Raw genomic sequence first — 27,378 nt, forward strand, 5'->3', positions numbered from 1 at the left:
GGGGTGGGATGGGCGGTTCCAGGGGGAGGGGACACATGTGTACCTGAGGCCCATGCACGTTGATGTACTGCAAAAGTCATCACAATAAAGTAATTATGCTCTAATTAAAATTTTTTTTAAATAAAACAACAAAAAAGTGCTCATTAAGAAGCCAGTGTATAGCGATTGCAACAGCAAATAATGAGTGGCTGAGAAGGAGGCACTTTTTCGAATGAAGACACAGTCATAGCTAAAACCTATGCAGCACTCAGGACACGCAAGGCACTGTTCTAAATGCACACTTTTAATACTCACAGTCCTGGAGTGGGGAGCAGTATTGTCCTCTTTTACAGATGAGGAAACTGAGGTGCAGAGGCTGCTGAGAAGCAGAGAGAGGCCTGGCTGGGGAGCCCCTCCCTGCTCAGCTGTGTCTGACTCTTTGCAACTCCATGGTCTGTATTCTGCCAGGCTCCTCTGTCCATGGAATTCTCCAGGCACGAATACTGGATTGGGTTGCCATTTCCTCCTCCAGGGGGATCTTCCTGACCCATGGATCGAACCTGCATCTTCTGCATTGCAGGCAGATCCTTTACCGTCTGAGCCACCAGGGAAGCCCAATCATCTACCGCTGGATGTTAAAGACTTTGCTTACTCTACTCGTCACCCTCTGGGCAGAGCTAGGACTCTGATGCCCGGGAATTAAAACTATGTGCTGTCAATGGAAAGGCTTCTGGATGGAGTGACTCAATTTCATGCCTACAAGGGCAAGCCCATGGGAGGCCCTGGGAGGCTCTGGCAAAGCCCGCCGGTGGGGCGGATGCTCTGAGTCAAGGCTCCCTCTTGCGTCTGGCAGTTTCAGGCAGAGGGGAGAGCATGAGCTTAAGGGGGCTGGCACATAGGCCAGGTATGTGAGCAGTGAGGCTGAATGCAAGCGGGAGGCACTTCCCAAGAAGGCTGGACGCAGGTTTCCTTTCTTAAAAACGTGAATCCAGCCACATTTTAAAATGTACTGGCATTAATTACTTTATATACTGCCACGGCACTACAAGCTGTGTAAACCCGTCCAAGTTCCTACGGTGGAGACTGTCGCTTCCCAGAGGTTTACTGACTTTTTAAACTACATAAAATTTCATATCCCCAACGTAGTGCTAAATACACTTCATGAAAAATAACTGAAACCGTTTATTTTTCTAAATGTGTGGACTCATACATTCACATCACAAGCTTATGGCAGAGGATGCCAAGTACCAATCTCAAGTGACTGTCTCGCTCATTACAAATAAGACCTGCGTGGCCTTAGCCCTGAAGAAGGCTCACACCCAGCCCCCTGCTGGCCTGGGCCCCTTTCCTGTAGGCTGCCCCGGCTTGCCTTGGCTGCTTTTTCCACCCCGACTTCAAGATGCTTTGTTCTGTAATAGCCTATATTTGATGCTCATGTTTTGTATTTTCCTTATATGTATATAAATTTTTGTTATATGAAGCAAACCACAAGACTAATAAAGAAGATAGAAGGAAAAAAATATTAAAAAATGTTCCTTTAATATGCTAGAAGTACGTAGCTTATACTCAGCTCTAGTGTGAAATCACAGGGTGTAGAGCCACAGGTAATTAAACCCACATTCTGCTCCTGGCTCCTCTCGCTGCTGCTGGGTGGCCCAGAGGGTCATCAGGCCTCCCTCATCCCCTTGGGGCCCCGGAGGCTTCTCCTCCCTACCTCGGGGAGGCAAGCTCAGGACAAATGAGGTAAGAATCTGGCAAGCGTCTGATTCCTTTGGAACCCAAATCATAATTTCATGAGATCACTTTATCAGCACAATACCATTGAGATGAGCAGGAATCAGTGCTGAACTTACATCTGAGACAGAGAGATGGCCTATTTCAAAACCGACATTTCAAGGAAAGAAAGGTCCTCGTGGGGACCCATGGTCTGCATCGGTTAACGGTGTCCCCTGGAAAGTGGGGGTCTCCAGCGGCCCCTCCTTCACAGACTCAAAACCTTTTGCGCCTCGTCTGAGAGTCACTACAGCTCTGGGCAGATAATTTTTCCTCAAGAATTCTCCAAGAGGCCAAGTCAAAAACATCCCCCCACCCAGTTTCTGAAAGGGAACCAAACTCCATGATAACAACTAACTCATAACAGACATCGTAAATGAGGTCCAAGAGGCAGAATATGGTTAAGTAATTGCGCTTGCCAGACCTATCTGCCTCTGTCAGCAGAGGCTGTTTAAACCTGAAATATGGAGGGCGGGAAGAACCTCGAGACATACAAAAAGTTAACTGCCTCAGAGATAAGAGGAGGGTTTTCTGGCTAAGCCCAGTTCAGTGCAACAGTGCATTTTACAAACTGACTCAGAAAAGGAGGCTGTTTCCTAAATGTATCCTCCTGAGTCATCGACTGACCCTGAAATGTTCTATCAGAGAAGTACAGACAGGGAGATGGCTGCAAGAAGAAAGCGGAGAACACGCGTGTGCAGGCCCATGTGTGTGTGTGTGGTCGCAGACACGGGCCGTGCCCTGTATGAGGCTCCGGGGGTATGGCCCCTCCAAACCCCACGCATCCACGCGGCTCGTTCTCCTGAATGCAGAGCCCAGAGCGAAAGGAGACAGGCCCCTGCAGCTCCCCGGCCTGAGGAGGACATGTCAGCCCTTTGGCGTACTTCTGAGCCTACTGGAGACCTGTGGCCTCAAGGAGGGGCGTTAAACACATGCCACCACCACTGCAGTCAACAGCTTTGGCGTGTCACTGCCCGTGCTTCAGAGTCATGAGGACGTGAGGCTGAGGATGGGGCCACTGCCTCCGCGGCCCCGGGGCTATAGGCTGCAGAAGTGGCCCTGGGGGTGGGTGGGGGTTCGGAAGGAAGTTCAGAGATCGGGTGTGAGAGGAGGTAAACCGAAACTGGTGAATTACCTTCAGGGATAAGATACTTACAAGGCGGCTCTTTAATAATTCTAATACCCCAGTAGATCCCCAGTGTAAAATGACTAATCTCTGCAAACCCATGCTTTTGTGAGTGTTTGATTCCTTCTTTCTCATAAGGCACTAGAACTTGCTGCCTTAAAAGCAACAGTTCCTAGGATAATGCCTTATTTTTCTACAGGAGCTGTGCAGGCTCGATTCTGAGTTCCTAGAGGCCTATTCCAAGCAGAACGAGCGAACTCTTCCCAACTCCAGGACGGAGCTTTATTTCTGAGGTAAACCTCCTGTGGACGCCAGTCAACTGCAGGTCATGGGACGGGGCGCTCGGGACCCCGGTTCTGTGGGGGGCCAGAGGCACGGCCTGGTGCCAGGCAGCTGCACCTCCAGAGTCGGGGGCTGGAAAACCAGGAGCCCCCCTTACCAGATGCAGGGATTACTTCCCAACTCTCACCACCACCCATCTACACAGAAACTGCCAGAGAGAAACAAAGTTACCTTTCTTCTGGAACCAATCCCGGGGAAGGCCCCGAACATCCTTTCCAAAAGGCAGAGCTTTTTACACATATGTTTCTCTGGCAATTTCAATCAAATAACTTATTTTTAGAAGAAACTTTACATACACACTTATGTATGTATAGCTAGCACCTTGCTTTTATAGGATCTTAGTTCCCAGTCCAGGGACTGAACCCACGCCCTCAGCAGGGAAAGCGCTGTGTCCTCGACAACAGGCCGCTAGGGAATTCCCTAAAAAAGTACACTTTTAAACTCAGATAGACCCAGACCAGATCCATGAGAGAATATCCGGGAAGACTGAGTTTGGGGCCTGGTGGGCCCCCAGCGGGGGTGTGATGCTAAGCCTCAGCGTCGGGGGGGTCTGTGAGTGGGTCTGGATGAAGGCGGCTGGTCCCCTCGGCATGAGCCATGGTTATTTCGGACTTTTCCTTCAGGTGGAAGTCTTGTGCAACTGTTTAGATAACCCAATTACCTCAATTATTATTTTTTTTTAAGAAAATACTCGGGATTACTCTAAAGAAAAATGTCCAAGTTCAATTTATTTTCTTAACTGCAAGACTATGGGTGGGGCTGCAGAGAGAGGCTATTAGGCACCGAATGTCTGAATAGCTCATTTATCTTATTCCTCATTATTACTACTGGCGAGAAATACTTGCTGAATGTAATACACTGAGCTTGGAACAAAATCAAATGAGACACTGTTTTTTTTTGTTCTCCAATCAAAGAGATTTGTTCTCTGGTACTCGAAGCAAGTCTAAGTTCTGGGACTTATCACTTAGTGAAGTCAAAAAGGAGGCTGGGAAAGAGCTAATTACTCAAATTAGAAGGATTCTGAAAAATAAAAGCGGCGAGGAAAACATTTTTAAACCTACTTACTTCTGTCCTGGAAACAACAGTCAATTCCGTGAATTCTTCTGCAAAGCTGAATGAGAAAAAAGCCATGTCTGGGCCCTGAGACCAGCTGTGGGAAGCGGCCCCGATGCCGGGCTCTCTCCTTTGACAGCAGTTGTTCCCGAGAGACGGGAGGTTGGGGCGCTAAGTGGGCTGTCGCTGAGCACACACAGACCCTAGAACCTGGGGGGATCTCACATGGGGAACTCACGTGGGGAAGTCCAGAGTCAAACACTAAGAAACTACCCAGGAATCCTGAACCGATGGCAAGTTCAGTGAAACCCTTGAGTAAGTGAGTGAGAATCGCTCAGCTGTGTCTCTTTGCGACCCCATGGTCTATACGATCCATGGAATTCTCCAGGCCAGAATACTGGAGCGGGTAGCCTCTCCCTTCTCCAGGGGATCTTCCCAACCCAGGGATCGAACCCAGTCTCCCGCATTGCAGGCGGATTCTTTACCAGTTTAGCCACCAGGGAAGCCCAAGAATGCTGGAGTGGGTAGCCTATCCCTTCTCCAGTGGATTTTCCTGATCCAGGAATTGAACCGGGGTCTCCTGCATTGCGGGAGGACTCTTTTCCAACTGAGCTGTGAGCAAAGCCCAACGAAACCCCTGCTGCTGCTGCTGCATCGCTTCAGTCACGTCCGACTCTGTGTGACCCCATAGACGGCAGCCCACCAGGCATCCCCATCCCTGGGATTCTCCGGACAAGAACACTGGAGTGGGTTGCCATTTCCTTCTCCAATGCGTGAAAGTGAAAAGTGAAAGTGAAGTCGCTCAGTTGTGTCAGACTCTTCGAGGCCCCGTGGGCTGCAGCCCACCAGGCTGCTCCGTCCATGGGATTTTCCAGGCAAGAGTACTGGAATGGGTTGCCATTGCCTTCTCCGAATGAAACCCTTACTTGCTGTTAAATAATTTGTTTCAAGAACCTGGCCTGGTCCTCTAGAAAGTGAACCGGGCAGGTGCTCCTCTCGGTAGGGACAGAGGGCCCTGGGACATCAGTGTCCCCCACTGGCCTTTACAGGGCCCTCTAGTCACCTGTGCATCACGTAAGCTCCGGTGTCCAACTTCTTCTATCGGTTTGTTTTGTAGGTTTATTGATTTTATCAAGACAGGATCACGGGACTCTCTAGGCCACTGCTGTAGAAGGTGAAATCTAGACTTCTTTGATGCACATCAGATCCCCCCTCCTGGTGGTCAGCACAGGTGCAGGCCCAGCCTGGGGCCTCCTGGTGGTCAGGCCACGGCGACTCAAGGCCTCCCCCACCCCCTGCAGATGCCACTGCTCCTGTTTCAGTCAGAGCAGCCCCGCTTTTATGCACCAGGGCTCTGTGTAAGATTAATTTCAGACAATAGGGCCTTCTGCTTAATATAAAATAAAAAAGCGTAAACACATGACCTGGGGACACTCGCACAGAAAACCACACAACGGCACTGGAGAGGATGAGTGATTTTTTTTCTGAATCCTCAGGGTTCAAGTCCTCTCATCCTGACACTCCGTCTTTGCTCCTGGCACCCCTCGTAACCCATGGCAACCGTCTGAAACGCTGATGACAAACTGTCCGTCACAGAGACTGGCTTCACGCACCTCCCCCAAGAAGGGCTGGCTCCTGCTCACCTTGTCGCTGTCCAGAGTGTTCTGAGACGTCCGGGAGGCGATTGAAATCGTATCGGGCTGGCTGCTACCGTCTCCTTGGCTGTCCAAATCCTCTCCATCCCTGGAGACACAAAGATGCAGATTCCTGACACTGCTGGGTCTGCGCCTCAAGACTGGTGAAGAGTGTCCATCAGATAGTGGACGGAGAACAGATTTGTTCAAAGAAGTGGGAATCGGTCTGTATGACTGCAGCTGATATTAACATTGATGATGGTCAATCACTCTTCAGTGAGGACAGGCTTTGTGCTGGACCCTGGGCTGCGTGTCTACCATCTACCACTGCACTTAGTTCTCCCAGGGATCAAATACAGTTGAAATGGTCAGTGCCATTTTAGAGACGAGAAGCAAACACGTGTAGATACTACACGACTCGTCCAAGGTCACAGGCACTATTCACACATGCACATGGATTAACAGTTGGTTGGAAAAGGAAGAAAATTAGGGATGTGCATGTAGACTTTCATTGGCTTTAAGGTGAAGGAGGCTGTCTTGATAAAGCAATTTCATTAGGAAGGATGATACTATGTATGAAGTGTATTTAAAAAGAACATTCCTCAAAATGTTTGAGAAAAATGATTTTTAAAAACTAGTTAACACTGCCTTGTTCCTGCCCTTAAATAAACACCAACTTGAAAAAACGTCCCCAGACACTGACCTCCTTCCCTTCTGTCTCGTGGCTGGAGCTGTTTTTGGGATGTGGATGGGCTCCTTCAGGGCGCCTTTCAGGTGGACGGTCCTTTCCTGGATCACCTCCCGGATATGCTTGATCCAGTCCTGCTTGTTCTCGATACTGGAGGCCTGGAGAGAGAGTAAGAGCTGGTCAGGGTACTGCACTGACCACACTCAGGTCCCCGCATTCCGTGAGTTGTTTATTTAAAACTTAACTTTTCAGCAGAAAAGCAACCACATCCTATATTTAACGTGCCACCCAATAAATGACCCTAATTTTGAATATTCTGTCATCTGGACCGTTTTCATTCTGTGTAGTGTTGATGGTATTCTGGATCTCTGAATAGTCTAGCAATTGATCACTCCCTAGCCCCAAGACTTTTTAAGCAGCCCTGGGTAAATTCTAGGAAAACAGAGCTGCCCCCAAACCCAACTGTCCTGGGCTCCTTTAGGCAGGTAAGTGGCCCGTGGCCCTTGGAGCACCAGCAGCAACCTGAACCAGCGCCCTCCCGTCCCACCCACCTCGCCCCTCGGACTCACGATCAACAGGCGCAGCTGCACCGATTCTCCACTTGCACCCGTTCCCCACCCCCACTCGCACCCTATGGAGTCGGGCCTCCCTAATCCTCCTGCCTAGAGGAGGACCCATAGCCTGGACACGTTAGGAATGTACCCAAGGTCACAGTGCCAGTAGGTGAAGAGGCCAGCATTCCTGGGGGTGGACATCCACTCACACACACCCATCCCCTCAAACTCTGCCTGAATCCACCATGTGTCAGGCTGCTGGGATAGACCAGGGCAGCCTACTGTAGCCAGTTACATGTGGTGGACTTCCCTCAACTCCACTGCATCGCTGGACAAAGGTTCTCTGGAAAGGACACGTCACAGACACTCAACAGGCACTGACTGAATGAACACATATGGCATCATAGTTTCCAGATTTTTCTTTCAAGGTGCCTCAAAGGAGATGGCTTTTTTTTTCCTTTCCCCCTCCCTTTTTACATGACCTGGACCTTAGCAACAGTTTTTAATTTCCTTACGGAAAACATCCACCTCCTATGATATAAGCATAATTCCCTGCGAATGATTACAACAATCGTCAGTGGGATTACGCATGAGATCAGGCAGGGAGGGGAACCCAAGCATTTTCTCATGGTGGACCTTGTTTTTGTCAAGGCCCATGCTGGGAAAGGAAATTAAGACTGAGAACTCTCTTTCTAAATAATATATTTTAACTGGAGAATGTGTCTTCTCAGTTGAGGGAAAATTGAGGGAAATAAATGAAGGACAGAAGGAGCCTCTTGCTTCTCTTCCCAGATCGGCTGTCAGGAGAGCAGTAAAACCCACCTCTCCTGGGGAGGGAGGCAGAAAGATTAGGCAGCTGGGGAGTCTGTGCATGAAGTAAGTGTCTCAGGATGGAAACTGTGAACGACATGGAACTGTTGGAATTTACATGCCTGATACAGATGTTTGGGAGGTTAAACGAAGGGAAGTGACCGAGAGAGAACATCTGGCACGGTTTCAACAACAGAGGCGATCCATACCATGGCTCAGCAATAAAGAAGATCCCAATCATTTAAATAAAGCAAACCTAGCACTACATTTATGGAGAGCAATTCTCCCAAACTTGAAGAAATTAAATGTGGAAAAAAAGTACCAATTTTTCAGAAACAGTAAAAGAAAGATAACACAGCTGGAGGACTAAATAAACCAGTCAACCGTACAGGAAATCAACCCTGAATATTCACTGGAAGGACTGATGCTGAAACTGAAGCTTCAATACGTGGGCCACCTGATGGGAAGAGCCAACTCACTGGAAAAGACCCTCATGCTGGGAAAGATTGAAGGCAGGAGGAGAAGGGGGCAACAGAGGATGAGACGGCTGGATGGCATCATCGACTCTAGTGGCCACAGGCCACTTGTCTGCCTAAAGGACATGAGTTTGAGCAAACTCCGGGGGACAGCAAAAGACAGGGAAGCCTGGCATGCTGTGGTCCCGTGGGGTCACAAAGAGTTGGACACAACTTAGCATCTGAACAACAACAACAAAGGTCCCACTTGGTTAGGAGAAGGGAAAAACCTGTTTCATACTCTCAGTAGTCTCAATCTGTTTAAGAAAGGATTTAGAAATAAAATTCTCCTTTTCAGACTATAAAAGTGAAAAAAGGTCATAATTTTGTTCTACAACTACTGGGCCATCACCATCACTGTTGTTACCACCATTACTGTCCACTGCCGCCACTGGGCTTCCCCGGTGACTCAGACGGTGAAGAATCTGTCTGCAATGCAGGAGACCCAGATTCAAGGCCTGGGTCGGGAAGATCCCCTGGGGAAGGAAATGGCAACCCCACTCCAGGATTCTTGCCTGGAGAATCCCGTGGACAGAGAAGCCTGGCGGGCTACAGTCCCTGGGGTCGCACAGAGTCAGACACAACTGAGTGATGAACAGTTTCAGGTTTTCACCACCACTGCCACCATCATGGGCTTCCCTGGTGGCTCAGCTGGTAAAGAATCCACCTGCAATGCTGGAGACCTAGGTTTGATCCCTGGGTTGGGAAGATCCCTTGGAGGAGGGAATGGCTACCCACTCTAGTATTCTGGCCTAGAGAATTTCAAGACTATACAATCCATGGGGTCGCAACGAGTCGGACACGACTGGGCAACTTGCACTTCACACCACCATCTACTCCCTCACCACCACTTATACCGTAACGACCACCAGCGCTAAAACAGCCACCTCCTCCACCATCCCTACCACTGTCTACACCCTCACCAGCATCCCCACCACTGTCTACACCCTCACCAGCATCCCCACCACTGTCTACACCCTCACCAGCATCCCCACCACTGTCTACACCCTCACCAGCATCCCCACCACTGTCTACACCCTCACCAGCATCCCCACCACTGTCTACACCCTCACCAGCATCCCCACCACTGTCTACACCCTCACCAGCATCCCTACCACTGTCTACACCCTCACCAGCATCCCCACCACTGTCTACACCCTCACCAGCATCTACTGCATAACCACCACCACCACCTCCACCAACATCTACACCCTCACCAGCATCCCTACCACTGTCTACACCCTCACCAGCATCCCTACCACTGTCTACACCCTCACCAGCATCTACTGCATAACCACCACCACCACTAAAATACCCACCACCACCACCTCCACCAACATCTACACCCTCACCAGCATCCCTACCACTGTCTACACCCTCACCAGCATCCCTACCACTGTCTACACCCTCACCAGCATCCCTACCACTGTCTACACCCTCACCACCATCCCTACCACTGTCTACACCCTCACCACCATCCCTACCACTGTCTACACCCTCACCACCATCCCTACCACTGTCTACACCCTCACCACCATCCCTACCACTGTCTACACCCTCACGACCTACACCATAGCCACCACCACTGCTAAAATACCCACCAGTGCTCACACGACCACCACTACCACCTACACCATCACCACCACTATTTATGCCCGCACCACCATCTGTGCCATAACCACCATCACCACTGTGAAAATATCCACCACCACCGCCACCAAGCAATCTCTGAAATTACTAAGGACATCATTTCCTTTACTCTCTTGCTAGAAGTCAGAAAAATACTATCCCCAATTCCCTAGAAAACAAACTTTCATTTGGTAAAACCTGTAGGAAATCGGACTGTTCAATTGCATCATGGGTATTTCATTTAGGACATAATAAATATGTCTAAACAATAACATATCTGACTAAAATATCTGGCATGATTTCTCATATGCACCCTTGGGCATTTGTCACTGCAGCTAATCTGGAGAAACACTCAACCAAAGTTGGAAGTTTTCAGGTCTTGAATATACTTTGAAATTTTATGCCTTAGAAAAAGCTCAGCTATCTAATAACTAGCTATCAGTGCAATTTATATTTTATAGGGCTTATGCCAGGACTAACAAGAAAAATACACTGGGTTGCTAATTATATATTCATTGCAAAACAATCCGCCATTTCCATGTGAATAAAGACCTTAGGAACACAATGGATTCCATAGTCAGTGGCCACTCCATGAGAGTGCAGTATTGTTGAATACCTCACAGTCGCTGGAAATACGGTAGAGAGATGAAAAGGAATGTAAAAGACAAAATCACTAACATGCTAGTCCACACACCAGAGGCCCATTAAGCTGCTGGCTCATCTCCCAATATTCTACAAATCTTCAGCTACATCTGCCCCCAAACATCCTGAAGTTTCTTATGGTCTTTCCAGACAGCTCAAAAAGACAGTTCCATCTGTATTTTCTTAAACATGGGAGGAGGGAAGTCCCTAAGACATCCTTAGAGTCCTCCATCATTCCTAGGAGAGGTCAGTATAATCAAAACAGAGTTCAAATAAAATATTCAAAGATATATTCTTCTCTCAAAGACTATATACTCAAAACCTCAGTGTTTATGAACACTTCAAACAATAACATACAAAACCCCATACCTGATCATGCCCCCCGCCCTCCTCTGCTTCCAAACTAGAAAACCAAAGAATCTAGGACCCCATAGAGATTCTGGGCACATTCAGCCTTGAAAGTGTCAAAGGTCCTCACAGATGCATCGATGCTTATCTTCCTCTGGAAACCAGAGGTCAAGTGTACAATGGGAGCTACTGGTCCATAGCTCCCTCCTTTTGTACCTTGACTTGCTGTATCTCTTAAACAATCACCCTGGATAAACACTCACTTTTAAAAAAACACTCTACAAGACTGGAAGCATGGAGAAGGTGAGAAAGAACTTTCTTCATGTGAACTTTCACAGGCAACAAAAGTTTAGCTCAAGATTTTGCACCACTAGAATACCACCATAGATTCATCCTACTGTTCTTTCTGCGGTAATCACCAAGCTTAGGGGCCACCAAGGGAACAAAAAAAGGACACGACAACCTGTTTCAACAACAGGAAAAGACACACGTGTAACAGATACGGTGAACATGTCACAGAGCGTATTCCCTAGCTTCAGTGGACGTACCTTAAGGACAATCTTATTATCTGAAGTTGGCGTCCTCCCCACCCACAGCGCGAATTTGCAAGGGTCTCCTTCAACATGCTCTGTGACACCCAGCTCTGAGGTCTGGATAAAAAAAGACAATTGCACGATTAGGCGGGTATAGAACAGAGAGCGAGTCATTTTTGGTGACTCATGTTCCAGCTGCGTTGTAAGACACAGTTTGTTTACACTGATACACAGTCTTTGGATCTCGCTCCAGTTAAAATGAGGAAATATTGTTCTTAGGCTACCCAAGATTGGCTTCATCTCTTTCGCTTCCTCTGAGCACTTCTACCTGGAAATTCCAATGCAGGTCAACAGGCCAAGTCAGGAAAACCAAAATAGCTGAAAACTCTTATTATCTGGAAAATCAAGAGTTGACTATTTTCAATCTTGTAAACACTAAGATGAGTCTGTCCTAGTTGCAACTGAGCTGCCGCCATGAATCTTCATTATCGAAGCAGCTTCACAGAAGACAAATGGTGATTTAAAGCTCAGTTATTTTCCAATGTGCTTATCAATAGCATTAATGTACAGTAGTTCACCAATCATTTTAAGGGCGAAGAGACAAACTTTCTGTCTGTAATTACATGCATTTGCAGGGGTGGAGGTACAGGTCAACATCTTCATCCCCCCCTCAATAATCAAGTTCATCCTAATGCATTCTCTCCCTTCCAGCAAGGGAAGTGATTCATAATCTGGCCTCTGAGAGAACCTTAACTTTTAAAAGATAAATTAAGTGAAGATGTATCAGCTTCTAAAACAAACTAGAGTGGTCTCTAAGGACTGATTAAAGCCAGCTAGTGAAATGGCTAGCCAGGAATGCTGCATTTTTTCTCTGCAGTTACAATATGATCTAAAATGATGTCAGGCAGGCTGTGGTCCAAAAGACAATCTCAAGCAGGACACAAGCCAAAGAAAGTGGTATGAAAGCCATTAGCTTGAACGTGTAAACTCCAGGTGATTATTAAGATGATTTCTATGCTTGGTCGTATTCTATTGTTCTGGGACTTTGATTAATATGAGGATATCATAGAAATGTGTAAGTTGTCCAAATTCCAAATTTCTACCAACATGTATAAGTGATCTGCCACATCTGGTGAAGAAACCAAATTTGCCTGCACTTTCTATTCTCCAACAGTGATTTTTCCTCCCCCTGCCTGACCCTGCCCAGAAATACTGTGTTGAGAGCCCTCTGAGGTATTGCCTATGAAGGGGAGGTGGAGGTCAGGGGACCTGGAGGTTGACACCTGTCAGAGACTTTTCTGAGCGTTGACTTGTGGTTTATAGAGACTTGGGGGGGCTGCTACCTGTGGAAAAAAGAACCAGGCATGTTTCTCTTGACAGGAAGTACACTGACAAGTTAAAGGAGATTTTAAATGCATTGCTGTATCTGTCAAGGACCGCAGGGAAGCTGTCTCTGGGTGGAAGTCAGGGGATGGAGGGCATCTGGATTTTTAAAGTGATTTTTGCTTACACGATTTTCTCTAATAATTGTACTTTGCTGCTGGAAGAACCGCTAAGATCATTTATTTTTCTTAAATTTATTTTTAATGAAAAAAATCAAGCTTCATCATTAATAGCCCACAGTAAGCCACTGTAAGACTGCTTAAGTAAATTCCAATGCTGATGAATGAAACATTAATTATAATAATGTGAGAACTTACTTAACCACAGTCTGATATGCTCGATTTATCTATAAAGCTAGTTAAGGCACGCAGGAGATAAATAATTTAAGTTCACTTATAAAGTGTTCTCTTATCCCACAGTTAGATCTTAAATAATTTAGAAAAAGCCAAGTTTCCTACACCTAGGGATGGTCACACTCACAAGTGCCCTCTAGTGGATTCAAGAATGTCAGTATTTCACTGAAGATGAAAATAGGACTATTTCAGATGATTTTCAGATAGTTTAGAACAGTTTGAGAGGTTAAAACTGAAGGCAACCAATGCTAACTTTTCTCTAATCATAAAAAAACTGCAATTGTGTCACCTTTAAACTTACAATTCTGAAGTCCTGTACTTACAAACAATTTGCTTTTATAAAGGTACTTGCTTCTGCCACTGGAATCTTTTACTTCTTTACTAAACACCAAGGACATCTCAAACAGGAAGAGGTGCCGCTCACGGCCCTTTCGGATTAAGGTTTTTGGGTCCCACACTTGGAAGGATTCCTGCAGGATCAGCTCTCCCTGAGACTCAATGTTCTCATCGAACCCTAGGACGTGAAAAAAAGGCACAGTCAGTTGAAAGGAAATAAACAATGATGCAGGAGACCGTGTTATGGCTGCTTAAACGTTTGTAAGAGGCCCATCAATGAAATCCCAGATGAGAGTTTCCCATCTGGGCCTTGGGCTCCAGTCTCCCTAGCACTGACAGAGGATAATTCTTCCTAGAATACAGCCTTGCATGTATTCCGGCCCCTGTTCAAAACAAATGCAGCCTTATTCTGCAAGTCCTCCTCCTTCACCATCCGAGATATGCTTTAAGCACCCCATCACTCAATGTCCCTTCCAGCTTTTCACACACAAGCATGCTCCATACAGGATGGCTCACCGACCCCGACCCCCCCCCCCCCCCCCCGCCAACTTCCACTCTACGTCCAGACCCTCTGCTTCCTCAGCCCAGAACGTCCTTCCTGGACTGCTCTCTGCAGTCCCAGCATTTCTTCCAGGCCCTCATCTGACCTTCCTCCTGGGAGACATCCCTGGTTCCCTGAGGAATTCTCTGTCCTTTAGACACAAAACCCTTGAAGCGAGTCAGTGGCGCTCTGGACGCGGGCTGGCTCTCACTGCTGCTGTCTCTTCATGGCGTGGCGAGGCAGACCCGGGCAGGGGCAGCTAGCGATCTCCCGCCCTTTCTACCAGCAGAAGTCCCTCCGTCTCCGTGGCCGCTCAAGCCAGCCTGCATCTCCCAGCATCAGCCTGCCTCTCCCAGCATCCTCTGGGCTGGGGCAGCCACAGCCACGCCCACCGAGGCCTGGGCCGCAGGGCAGACTGTGAGGGTCTGCCCCAAGCGCTGGCGCCCTCCCCCGCTGCCCGCTGCCTGTGAGACGGGAGATGAACAGGGCCTTGCACACCCTGCACACCTGGCCACCCAGAACAACACCTGAGGAGTAGAGACAGACCTGCCAGCCAGAGCCTGGGGCCCTGGTGACCCCACGAGGGCTGCCCACCCGCTCAGGATTTTACAACAGAGGAAGAAAGGTGCTCTGGCTTGGCCTCTGATTCTGGGGGGACGGGGTGTCTGTGCAACAAACAGGAGCACCTCTGTCCTCACCGGTAAAACTGTTCAATGCAGCCGACGGTGACGACATAGGCCAGCACAACCTCTGGGGCAGGAGAACTGCTGAAAATAACTCTTGAGTAACCTGACAATAGGAGTTAAGCTATTACACAGAAAGAGTTTTCTTAGGAGCAGTCAGGGAAATTATAGTCGTGATGATAATGTTTAATTAAGCATATTTATCTGATTTTCTCTTTACCATGCTGCACATCCGGCTTGGCTGCACAGGCAGGGAGGAGGTACCTGCTTCCTTCAAGGCTCTAGCAGGTGATGCAGTGGATGGAGAGATGGGGAGGACATGAGCCCTGGAGGGACCGTGCAATCCTGAGGGGTGGGTCGACCTATCCTTCCACCTGTCCATCTGCCATGGAGACTGCGTGCTCCTTGGGTGCAGAGTGGAGTGGCCGCGGACCGGCTTGTAATGAGGGGGGAGCATGTCACGAGCACCTCAAGGGAAGCAATGAGACCAATTCTTGGAAAGAGAAGGTCCCGCGCCTCCACTGGCGACTCCTAACTGAGCACAGAGGGGCAAGGACGCGGGATGGTGGTGGGGCAGCGTCAGTGGGGTGGGGGGCGTACCTTCCAGCATGCTGAGGTGCATGGCATCGTTGGCCCGCTTGGGCACGCTGAGCATCACCTCCAGCCCGTCCTTGATCTCCCCCTTCCCCTCCTCACAGCACGTGAGCAGCTCCTGTGGGAGACCAAGACCGTGAGATGCTCCGCTCAGGAGGTCTTCACAGAAATCAGGGAGTTTGTGAAAATCTATGACGTTCGCGGTAAAAACAGATGTGGTCAACTGGGCAGAGACTCTCATAAGGGAACGCATAAGGGAACCTGAACTGCCTCTTTAGCCAGTGGACGGAAGGGTTTGTCCTGCTCAAGTCAGGATGTTTCTTAGGCTTCAGAGGAAACCAAATGCAGTCATAGTTGAAGATGAATTTAGTGTACATGTTAACTACTGAGCCTCAAAAATGACAAACAATTTAATCAGGGTAGCAAAGCACAGTCACCTAGAGGTTACATTCGAAGGTTAAGTCAGCGTCCTGTGAGTCCTGCTCTGCTGGCCACAGGATCTAGCACGATCCTGAGCTCTATCTGCCTGCAGTGCAGGAGACCCAGGTTCGATCCCTGGGTGGGGAAGATCCTCTGGAGAAGGGAACGGCACCCTACTCCACCCTTATTCTTGCCTGGAGAATCCCATGGACAGAGGTCCCTGGCGGGCTCAGCCCATGGGGCTGCAAAGAGTCGGACACAACTGAGCCACTAACACACACACAATGTCCCTCTACTCTGGAGCTGCCCCGTCTCCAGCAGGAACTGCATGGCTGTCCAGGCACCTACGGGGAAACACTTCTTTGTGCTGGGACGTCCAGAAAGCTCTGATGACTGCAGGATGCCTCCCCGGGCAAGTAGCACTTCAGATCTACGTACGAGAATCCCTGTCTTAGATGAGTGACGGCAGGGACCACACAGTCACATTCTAGTGGGGGCCAAGGTATCTTCTCACCAGTATATTAATCACGGTTAGCAGTCAGTAACAGCAGCTTTCTGTGTCCCAGTGTCCAGCAAAAGGGCTGTGGCACTGCAGTTGGCTTTAGCTGCACCCTGGAGGATCTAGGGCAGTGGTCCCCCTCCTTGTTGGCACCAGGGACCGATTTTGTGGAAGACACTTTTTCCATGGACGAGAGCTGGGGGGGTGGGGGTGCCGGGGCGAGAAGAATGGTAGCACACTGCATTTACTGTGCAACTTTATTCCTATGATCACTATATCAGCTCCACCTCAGATCATCAGCCATCAGATCCTGGAGGTTGGGGACCTCTGGTTTAGGGCAAGGCAGCTGCCCAACAGACCCCTGTCCTCATGGCCAGATGGTGTGCACCTCTTATTCTCAGCTGCTTGGCATTAAGGGCTTTAAAACTGCCATGTGCTGAGGTTGAAAACCCCCTCACTGGAGAGCTCAGCATAGCTTATGATTGCTCAATGGAAGAACCCCTGGGCAGAATCAAGTCAGGTTTATAAATTAAAGCAGCAGCTTAATAGTGAGGTCACTAAGGCAGAGATCTTTACTAGAACCACATGTGAAAAACAAAAGCCATCAATCTTGAGGACACTAAGAGGTAAACTGCCTTTGCAGAATTAGAAATCAGAGGGCAAATGTGAATATAAACAACTTAGCCTCCTGACTTCTCTTGCACATTTATAGCAACCACATATTTCTGCTGTGGTGGTCATAAAATCCCCTAATGGGAATCTGACATTCTGAAAGCATAGGAGAGCTTTCCGATAGAAGAATGCTATAATGGGGTCCTGTCAAAAAAGAATGTAGCCCTTTTACTGCCTCTAGATTTTTTTTTTTAATTAATAACAACAAAAAAAGTCAATAAGGGTTTTGGACATTCAAAACTTCATCTTCTGTATCTCTTTTATATCTAGAAAAATTACAAGATCCCGTATTATGTTAGGACTGCACTGGGGACGTAATCAGGTTCATGAAACATTCTTACTGGGATAAATGGGTGTTGGGTACGTTCTAATGCTTAGTAACATTCACCAGCTAAGGAAACAGTGGTGTAAACATCATGAGATGGAAGTTGTGAATTGTTTTTCTTGTAGTCAAGAAAATGTCGATTATATACAATAAATTCTGTAACATCTCTTACCACAAATTATAAGGTGTTTTTTTTTACCATTCTATTGTCAAAACTAATTATTATTTGGTTTTTACAAGTGTGATTTTAATTATAATCATTCATAACCAAAAAACAGCAAGGTCAGTTTTACAGAAATCGTAGCAATGGCACTAAATCATCCAGAATTGACAATTTCTCTTTCCTTTCTCAATTTTATGTTAGGGACTAGGGTCAGTCAGCAAAGTTCAGGTGCATAATTAAGAAATATACTCTTACTTACCTGATACACTGAGAAATCAGTCAGGGCAAAAAATGGCAATTAATCAAAAAATAAATTTGATAGATGGTATTTAAAAAACTCAGGATTCTTCATATAAGTAAAACAATGTCAAAATAGTAAGGCACTATGCGTAAAATTTTGCAGGTTTAAGATGCTTCATACATACTTTTAAAAGGAGCTGATACTTTGTTATTCGCTGAACCGGTTTAATAAGGTAGGAGGAGATGGAATTGGCTAATCCATGTCGCTGCTGTATTTCCTGTATTCAAAAAAGAATACACACACCACTGGGAGGTCAGACAGGAGTAACTAAAAATTTACATTATTTACCCCCATGATGAAATCACACAAGCTACTTTTTCTGTAAATATAAAATAGAAATTACTATTGCTTCTTTTAATAAACAAAACATAAAAATAACAAGTTTCAATCATCACTTTGAGCCCTGAAGACAGTGTCTCCCCTGCACTACAAAGCCTTCATGTGCAGAGGTCAAGCAGGGAGGCCGACCCTTTGCGGGCCCACCCCCATGGCTGTCACTGCGCCTACACCCCTGGGCCATCGCTGCGCCCTGCCCCCCTGGCCATCACTGTGCCCGTCACTGCGCCCACCCCCGTGGTCATCTCTGTGCCCGCCCCCCATGGCCGGCATTGTGCCCGTCACTGCCCCCGCCTCCCGTGGCTGTTACTGCGACCGCCCCCGTGGCCATCTCTGTGCCTGCCCCCCTGGGCCGTCACTACACCCCGCCCCTGTGTGGCCGTCACTGTGCCCAGCCTGGTGCCCCACCCCATGTGGCCGTCACTGTGCCCCGCCCCCTGGGCCGTCACTGAGCCCACCCCCGTCTGTCACTGAGCCCACCCCCATGGCTGTCACTGTGCCCCGCCCCCCTGCCTGTCACTGAGCCCACCCCCCTGGGCCGTCACTGTGCCCCGCCCCCTGGGCCGTCACTGTGCCCGCCCCCCTGCCTGTCACTGTGCCCCGCCCCCTGGGCCGTCACTGAGCCCACCCCCATCGCCGTCACTGTGCCCGCCCCCCTGCCTGTCACTGTGCCCCGCCCCCCTGGGCCGTCACTGCACCGGCCAGCGGTCAGACTCTCTGGCTGTAGCTCCTGAAGCTCCAGCCACGTGTGCACCCTCGTCACCGCCCACATCCCCAGCCCTCTCTACTGCAGGCTTCCCTCACCCTCACCATAAGGAACTCTCTCCCGTTTGCTGTCGTTTTCACAACAACCTACTGTATTTCCAATCTCTTAGCTCTTGGCTTCCTCCTTAGGCCGCAGGGTTTTTAAATGACTGATGCCGAACATTATGTGTGCCACACGCTCTCACTGCTTCTTAGGCCTTAAATAATGCTAACTGCACAGGGCCACCGTGGTGGGCTTCACATAATGGCAAAGACCCAGGGTCATGTGAAATACTGGAAAGAAAGGGCCACCCGGGCCTGAGAGTGGGCTTCCTATGCACCCAGACAGGGACGTGTAACTACGGTCATGGGAATGACAACTAAGAGGGGGCCACCTACAGCCAGGGCTCTACCTCACAGACAGAAGCTAGAGTTTACTCTAATTTCCCAGACTTTCAGAGAAGAGCGGATGATCACAGGAGGCCATGTACAAACGCAAGCATGGAACAAGTCTAATAACCTCATGGACTCACACACCAAATTACATCTAACATTCGGAAGTACCTTATCTTTAATCAAAATGTATTTGGCACATCTGACTATGTTCTGGAAACCCCCCCAATCACTTTATGTATCATAAAGACTCCATCCTTTTTTGTTCTAAATAACGTCTCTGTAAAGTCTTTCCAAAAAAAATGAACTATGTTTACACCCATGAGAATATAATTAATGAACCTCCCAATGGTCTGAGTTGTTACAGTGCCATTTGTAAAATTTTACTGGTAGGCTGCTTTTGGAAATTACGTACCTCATGAAATTGAAATGGGAAAAATAAGTGATTAAAAATATTCAAAGTTATTTTTGTTTTATAGAGGATAAAAGATGCTTACTTTCATTGTTTATACTCATATATACAATATGACAAATAAAAAACTAGTGAGTGTATATAAATTCTAAGTAAAGACATATATACACATGTGCATATTATAGTCTGAAATTTTTATAGTACATACAGCTTGCAGTACTATAGAAAAATATTTTAAAAACATAAGTATAAGAATACTCCATTTTAAACGTGATAAATAAAAATGATATACTAATTAGGTGAAAGTTATGAGTCACCTTACATTTAACGTACACCAAAAGGAACTTAGAAAATACCACAGCTTTTTTTTAGTAATCTTTTACTTACATCAAAGTAGGATCCTGCATGCTCTAATATCAGCTGAGTAGAATCAGGCTTATTTTTGCAATACGTGACATACATCTGAAACTTGTCTGCCTATAAACAAAAAGAAAATTAGAGTAGTATCCCTTTCAAATGGCAATAAGTCAAATTATGACAACTTTTTATGTAGAAAATAAGCCGTGTGTGTAAGTGAAATTCAAGCCCCTAGTTTAAAAAACTTTCTAAAGAAAGATATTAAAATAAGAAACATGTCCTGCGACAGGACACATGTCCAGAAACCTCCCCTGGCCCAGCGAGTCAGGACGGAGCCCGGCCTCTCTTCCTACAACAGTGCATGCAAAGCTGAGTGTCGCACTTAGACGGCAGGGCCTGGTCACCAGGTCACCTGCCTGCCTCCCTCCTGACCCGACAATCCCCCTTGGGCAGGGCTGGGCACTCATGGTTAACAGGAACCCTCAGGGCCATGCAGAGGCCTGGCATATTCACTCAACTTTCTGGACCAAGCCAGCACTACTGCCGATGAAAAGCTGGTTCCACAGTAATAACTAGCTGGAGAATGTAATTTTTGGGGGGTAAAGTCTGCTTTTCTGTCTGCAGACACCAGGAGAAAAGGATGCCATTTGAGAAGCAGACAGTGTTCCTTCTAACATCCCTCAAAGCCAGCAAACAGGAGTGACAGAACAAGCTGCTGAGGTTTCATTACCCAGGTTACAAAGCAATGTCCCACGTCCTCTGGCAACTGCTCATATTTTTCCAGCTCTTTTAGGAATATGCTGCAGAGAGTAAAAATGGTATTATATTATTAAGGTGTCCTAAAACATTTTACGAGTGAGATATGCCAGGAATAAGACCAAACATACCACGAATTCAGGCAACGATCTGAATTGCATCATTTTAACCAAAAGGAGTGAAAATTGTATCATTTAGATTTTAGTTTAACAAAATGTGCAGCAAGTGCTATGAACTGGGGTAAATTACTGTGACTTTCATACAATTCATTAGTTTAGCCTTCAGATACTTTCCAGGTTTCCTTCGTGGCTCAGCTGGTAAAGAATCTGCAGGAGGCCTGGGTTCGATCCCTGGGTTGGGAAGATCTCCTGGAGAAGGGAAAGGCTACCCACACCAGTATTCTAGCCTGGAGAATTCCATGGACCTGGGAAGCCTGACATGTTTAGTAGCAAAGGATAAAATTTAGGGGGTACTCAGTCCAGAGAAACTAGTTAGGTCTTCGTGTCTTTGCTGGAGGTGGGGTGGGGGGCAGAGGAAGACCCCGCCGGCTCTGGCCCAGCACCATCTTTCCCGGGCGATCTGGGGTGCACAGACTCCACCTAAAGATGCTGCTGCCGCCTTTTCTTTTTTTCCTCCTTTTTTGACCTTAAAAATAAAACCACGTGCCTCCTCTGGCCAGTGGCAAGTGCACTTTACTTTGGTCACACTACACATCTGCTCTGTCCTCAGATCCTTCCTCCTTATTAGGAAAGACCAAAAACACCAGTCAGCAGCCCGTGGAGGGCAGTCTTTTCTTTGAACCCTAAGAAGTAACTGACGGGGCAGCTGATGATATGGGTCGAGAGCAGTGAGTGTGTCTACAAAACGGCTTCTGGCTTTCTGAGTCTCATTTCTATAAAGAGTGAATTCAAACAGAAAGCCGAGGGTCTGTTAAAAACAGTCTCGAGAATCTGTGTCCTTGAAGCAAGACTGGCAGACTTCCTTCAAATTCCAACAGAATCCCTGGAATCTATGTGTATTCGACTGGAAACTTGGATTTGTCATGGCACTTCGGCACAGTACCTAGACTTCCAGAGTCGCTAACAGGGCCCCTACAGATGAAGCCACTCACTTATTGTGAAACTCGTAGATCTCCTGCATGTTCCCGAAGATGATGAGCTCTTTGTTCACAATGCCTGGGGGGATCTCCTCCACGCCGCTGGTCATTTCCCACAGGTAGGTCTGGCCAGGAGGGAAACAGAGAGGGTTGGACAAAAACCCAGAGCACACCTCCAAGGAACAGCTACTTCTGCGCTCCGTCAATACACACCCAGAGTTAATGTCTAACTAAAAATGTATCTTAAGAATGGAACCTCTTACAAAACAACATGAGAAACTATTACTAAGACAAATCTCAGTTGCTATTAATATTTGAGCATACTGTTTATTCATTTCAGCTCTAAATGTACTCCTAGCTTCAAATCTGGGGATTAAGCTGCTCCTCAAGGTACAAGGGAGATTCGTTAAACTACGGAGTGTCAGCGGCTGGTCGTAATCGGTAGGCGTGTCTCTCTGAAGCTGCTGTAAAATTCTACTGAGAGAATGTCAGCCAGGCCATCATGTGATACATGAAACAAGAGGATTAGTGCTGTTATCATCTCTGTAATGAGCGAAACACGCCTGGAACTTCACAGAAGTGCAGAAACATGCACGGAGGGCTGCCTGTGCACACTTTCAATCTCAAAAATAACAACCAAACGGACGACCACTTTAAGAATTAAATAGGTAAGAATAAACAGCCCTGGCCATCTCCCATGGACCATTGGGTTGAAAAGAGTTGGACACGACTAAAGTGACTGAGCACATACAAGAATAAACAGCAAGACTGTATATATCCCATCTAAACAAACAAGCAAAAAAACTTACTTACATCCATACACTCCCGGAGGTCTCTTACGTAAGCCTTTTCAGTTTGAATTAGCTCAGCCATTATGAACCTTAAAGCAGAGGAAGACAAGTGACCAGTTTAATTCACAGTCAGGATACAGGCTTATTTTAACTATTTACTTTTAGGGTTTATGAAATAATAAGGTGATTTTAAAAGCATTAGCCAGTGATGTGTTCTGGAAGATTAAAACAAGAATGCATAGAAGAATAACAGTGCCCAGTCACCAGGTCAAAGGAAAAAAAAACATTTCAGAAAAAATTTTGCTGTGGTACCCAGTGATCAGGGTTTCTCAACTTGGCAGTGTTGAGGTTTGGGGCTGGACAATGTTTTGCTGGGGGCTGGCCTGGACACTACAGGACGCTGAACGGCACTCCTGGTCTCTGCCCCTAGGATGCCAGTAGCGCTTCCCCTGCCCCATTAGCTGACAACCCAAATGTCTCCACGTACTGCCCAGTGTCCCTCTGGGGGACAAAGCTAGCCCCGACAGAGAACCGCTGGTTGAGAGCCATCTTTGGTCTCTATTAATACGCAGCAGAGTTCACTAATTGACAACTTTCAAACTTCAGCACTTGTATTATTAATTTCTCCTCCCCAGTATTATCACTCATGACCTACTGACGACAAATGATAGTAGAGCAAGTTGTCTACCCCATGAGACAGGGGCACAAGGATAAAAACAAGACACCGTTTCCGAATCAGCTGATATGGGGGCAGTGGACCCAGTGGTCGTTTTTGCTGTGAAAATGAAGCACATTCAGAGCAACGAGAAGGATTAATGCCGTTTGGTTTCAGAGCACACACAGAAGCAAGCATGCTTGTCCAAGTGACATTTCCTTCACTTCCTCAGTGAATCCTGGCGGGCTCTTCAAGGCTAGCTTACTCTTTCCGGCGGGCAGATTTCCGCTTTTCCTCATTAAGTTCATGGGCGGCATCTCGGAGTTTCACCTCTGAGCCGGGGATACTGGCCGGAACGATATCCAGTTGAAGACTTTTGCTCTGTGGAATAAGGGAGGCAGAGCACCTCTGTTAATTAAATCAACAAGCAGGACACGAAGACGCAGATGGTAATTTATCCCGCTGGCACAAAGCAATTTTACCGATTTGTTGGAATCTGAAGAAATCCCCAGAGCTTTCTCCAAAGAGGTCCTGTATTTCTCCATCCGCAGAGAGAAGTCTCTGTACCTTTTATCCACAGCAGTGACACATTTTTTTATCTCTGCCGCATGGGCATGCCCCTTTTCACAAAAGCCGTCGGCCAGCTGTATCAATAGCTTCACTCTCTCTTTGGTTTGCTGCGAAAGAACAACAGGAAAAGTATTGTGAAGCAAATGAGTTCAACTGCCAGCAGCCAGAAACAGCGGCAACTGGCCTACGGCTCTGAGCTCTGGACAGGAAAACGAACACTGGGGAGAGACACTCAGGCTGAAACCCCAAGTCCACACCAATTCACCTCCCCGTCCCTAGACTGGCTCCCCGGGCTCGGCTCTCTCCCCAACGAATGGCATTTTCATGACCGCGAAGGAGAAGTCTGGGCTCTGTTTGGATGGTGTCTTCACCTGGGGGATGCCCAGACCCCGCAGACTGAGCAGGCGGAGACTGGCTCGGGGTGGTGTCCGCAGTCCGACCCTCCTTCCGTGAAGGCCGCAGGTGCTGGGGACAGACACCCTCGCCTCATGCTTGTCTAGCCTGTGTCCCCAGTTAGACTGAAGGCCTGTTCAGGGCAGCAGCCATCGGGGATTTTCCTCCTCCTCAGGTGGCCTGTGTGGCCAGGGCGCCTCCCCCAACCCACAGGCACCTAACCAACCGCCTGAAGAAGTGCCATGTCCCATGCTCGTTTCTTCTTTAATTCTCAGGAGATAACGCAGGAGGAGTCACCACCACGAAGCTCATTCACAGAGGTATTTTAAACTTGCTCCCCATGTGAAAACTCTCTCTCCAAAATAAATTTATTTCATTTTATATACACATTTGGAAAATGAAGTGGCAACCCACTCTAGTCTTCTTACCTGGAGAATTCCACGGACAGAGAAGCCTGGCGGGCTACAGTCCAGGAGGTCACAAAGAGGTGGACATGACTGAGTGACTTTCACTTTTTCACTTTTCCACTTTTCATGTGCACATAGGAAAGATCTTTAAGTGAAGGATAACTTCTCCTTTTTAAATTTAAGGATAACCATAAAACAAGCGTTCTCCCTCGCTCCCTCCTTCTCTCTCTATATATATAAAATATGGGCTTCGCTGGTGGGTTAATGGTAAAGAACCTGCCTGCTAATGCAGGAGACACAAGAGATGTAGGTTCGATCCCTGGATCAGGAAGAGTCCCTGGAGAAGGAAATGGCAACCCACTCCGGTATTCTTGTCTGGGAAATCCCATGGACAGAGGAGCCTAGCGGGCTACAGTCCATGGGGTCACAAAGAGTCAGACATGACTAAGCGTGCGTGCACACACACACACACACACACACACACACATACGTAAACATATATACAGACATGGCAGTAACTCAAATCTGATTTTTCAACAGATATTCTGTCACATCCATTGCATTTACTACTTCACTTATTATTATCACTAGACTTATATCCTTTGTTGTTACCACTTCTTTTATTATCACTGCTTCGGCTTCCTTTAGCATTCCCACTGCCATTTCAAATGACTCTGGTTACTCTTCTGCTATGGAACCTTGCTTTTCTCAGTTAGTCATAAAGATTTTCTGGTGAAAGCCTAACATTCAGGAAGTTGACTTTAAAAGTCTCCCAAAGGAAGAAGGTCAGGGTTCAAAACCTGGATAAACTATCTCAGTTTGTACAATAAAAGTTTCTGAGCAGAAATCACTAGGCAGCTTGCAGAGCCAGCTGTCAACAGCCTTAGACTCTACACGAACGCCCTGGGCCTCCGCTGGGCTCCCCCCACAGGGTCCAACGTGCCCAACGCCCCTCCAGGCTTGCCGGCCTTCAGTTCTCTGCACCACGGCCCCTTTGGCCCGGAAAGCTGGTCCCCTGGACAGCTCTGTGGTTCCTTCATGTCTCTGCTCAAATAAAGGCCATTCTTAACTGGCCTCCCTGACTCTCTTAAAATTGCAGCTCACCTCCCTGCCCCAGGCACTCTCTCCCCATCTGCTCTGCTCCGCCCTGTAGCATCAGCCTCCAAGGAGGTATAATTTACTTGCTAAGATCACTGTCTCTCTCCTGGTTAGAATGTACCCACCAGCAGTCAGGGACATTTGCTTGCTTTACTCAGTAATATTTCACGTGCCTTCTCTGTGTCTGATACATGGAGGACATTTACCAAATATTTATTGAGATAATAAATTAACATTAGGGCCTTTATGCAAGTGTATATACACCTGTAACTTTAACGGGCATAGTAGTTACTTTTACCTGGTGTGAATATGTAATATACAAAAAAACAAAACAAAACAAAACAAACAGCCACATGAAAAGGGAGCTCAAGGGACATTACTATCTCTGTGGAAAAAATAATTATATAAAAGCTGTTTATGGAGAAATTGAGCAGAACTGACAATACTCTTGAAAGTTTCTGGGGCCTTCATCGTGTGTGGAAGGCGTGAGATCATGAGTGACAGCAGTGGGGGGCACTGCAAACGCTCACCACTGAATCCGGGGGTTTGGGCGCTGCCTCCTGCCTCACTTCTCACACCACTGCCCCCGTGGTCCACAGCCTGGGCTTCGCTGGGATCACGCACTCCTGTAGTTCTTACTTGTCCAAAGAAATCTGAGTGTAAGTGGACCCACGCGGTTCAGACCCGTGTTGTCTAAAGGCCACTGTGTCTCTTTAAGGGGTTAAGAAAGTGGTTTCATGTTTTAAGTGGTGGGGACACAGAAGTAAAGATAAAAAGAGACAATCTGCCTACATTAAAACAGAAAACAAAAACCACCAAGAAACCAAAGGAAGATTTTCACATATGTCAAAAATACATCACAAAACAGACTAGTTGTCTGTATGTGACACCAATAGGCTGATTCTAATTATATGAAACTCAATGCAGACCAGAAGATTTCCCATAGGCAAAGCCTGGCAGATCTACAAATCTTCCATGTATAAACTTCATTTAAACAAAAAATGCTAATCAGAGAGTCAAAGTCTTCTTGACGAAATCCGCCACAGCCTGTCAGAGATGGCAACCCTAGCTGCCAGGCTGTCTTTTGCTCTTATTATTTAACATGCATGCATATATTTTTACTTATCCATCATGTTACTGCTGGTTTCTCCAATCAGAACATGCAATCCATGAGCTCAGCACAGAGAGCAGCTCTTGGTACACAGTATGGACTCAAGAAATAATTGTTGAATGAATGAATGGTGTGATTAAAACTAAGTAGAACGAATCTGCTAATCCATGAAACTTTATATTTTTAATTGATACTTTTAAAATTCATTCATGTATTGTATTTGAATTGTACTTGAATTTGTATACATTCAAAGTGTATTTGAATTCACAGAATTAAAAGTTCAAAGGACACAGAAGGACACAAAGTGAAGAGTCTTCTCACTCCACATATGCCTGTTGCCTGTATCAACTCCATGCGCATGAT

At 47.2% G+C, this 27,378-nt stretch overlaps 1 protein-coding gene across 4 annotated transcripts in view; it reads right to left on the reverse strand.

Moving 5' to 3' along the window:
- TRIO (trio Rho guanine nucleotide exchange factor) overlaps positions 1-27,378 on the reverse strand; it is a 354,591-nt gene that overhangs the window by 91,861 nt on the left and 235,352 nt on the right. For all 4 annotated transcript variants that reach the window (XM_043887107.1, XM_043887109.1, XM_043887111.1 and 1 more), the window contains exons 22-33: positions 23,919-24,113; positions 23,702-23,817; positions 22,804-22,870; positions 22,006-22,115; positions 20,869-20,938; positions 20,169-20,258; positions 18,021-18,113; positions 15,523-15,634; positions 13,686-13,876; positions 11,642-11,743; positions 6,611-6,753; positions 5,917-6,016 (exon numbers count right to left, since the gene is read on the reverse strand). In XM_043887107.1, the coding sequence (XP_043743042.1) occupies positions 5,917-6,016; positions 6,611-6,753; positions 11,642-11,743; positions 13,686-13,876; positions 15,523-15,634; positions 18,021-18,113; positions 20,169-20,258; positions 20,869-20,938; positions 22,006-22,115; positions 22,804-22,870; positions 23,702-23,817; positions 23,919-24,113 (1,389 nt within the window). The remainder of the gene's footprint in view (positions 1-5,916; positions 6,017-6,610; positions 6,754-11,641; positions 11,744-13,685; positions 13,877-15,522; positions 15,635-18,020; positions 18,114-20,168; positions 20,259-20,868; positions 20,939-22,005; positions 22,116-22,803; positions 22,871-23,701; positions 23,818-23,918; positions 24,114-27,378) is intronic.

The sequence above is a fragment of the Cervus elaphus genome, chromosome 25 (assembly GCF_910594005.1).
Source record: "Cervus elaphus chromosome 25, mCerEla1.1, whole genome shotgun sequence".
Lineage (NCBI taxonomy): Eukaryota > Metazoa > Chordata > Mammalia > Artiodactyla > Cervidae > Cervus > Cervus elaphus.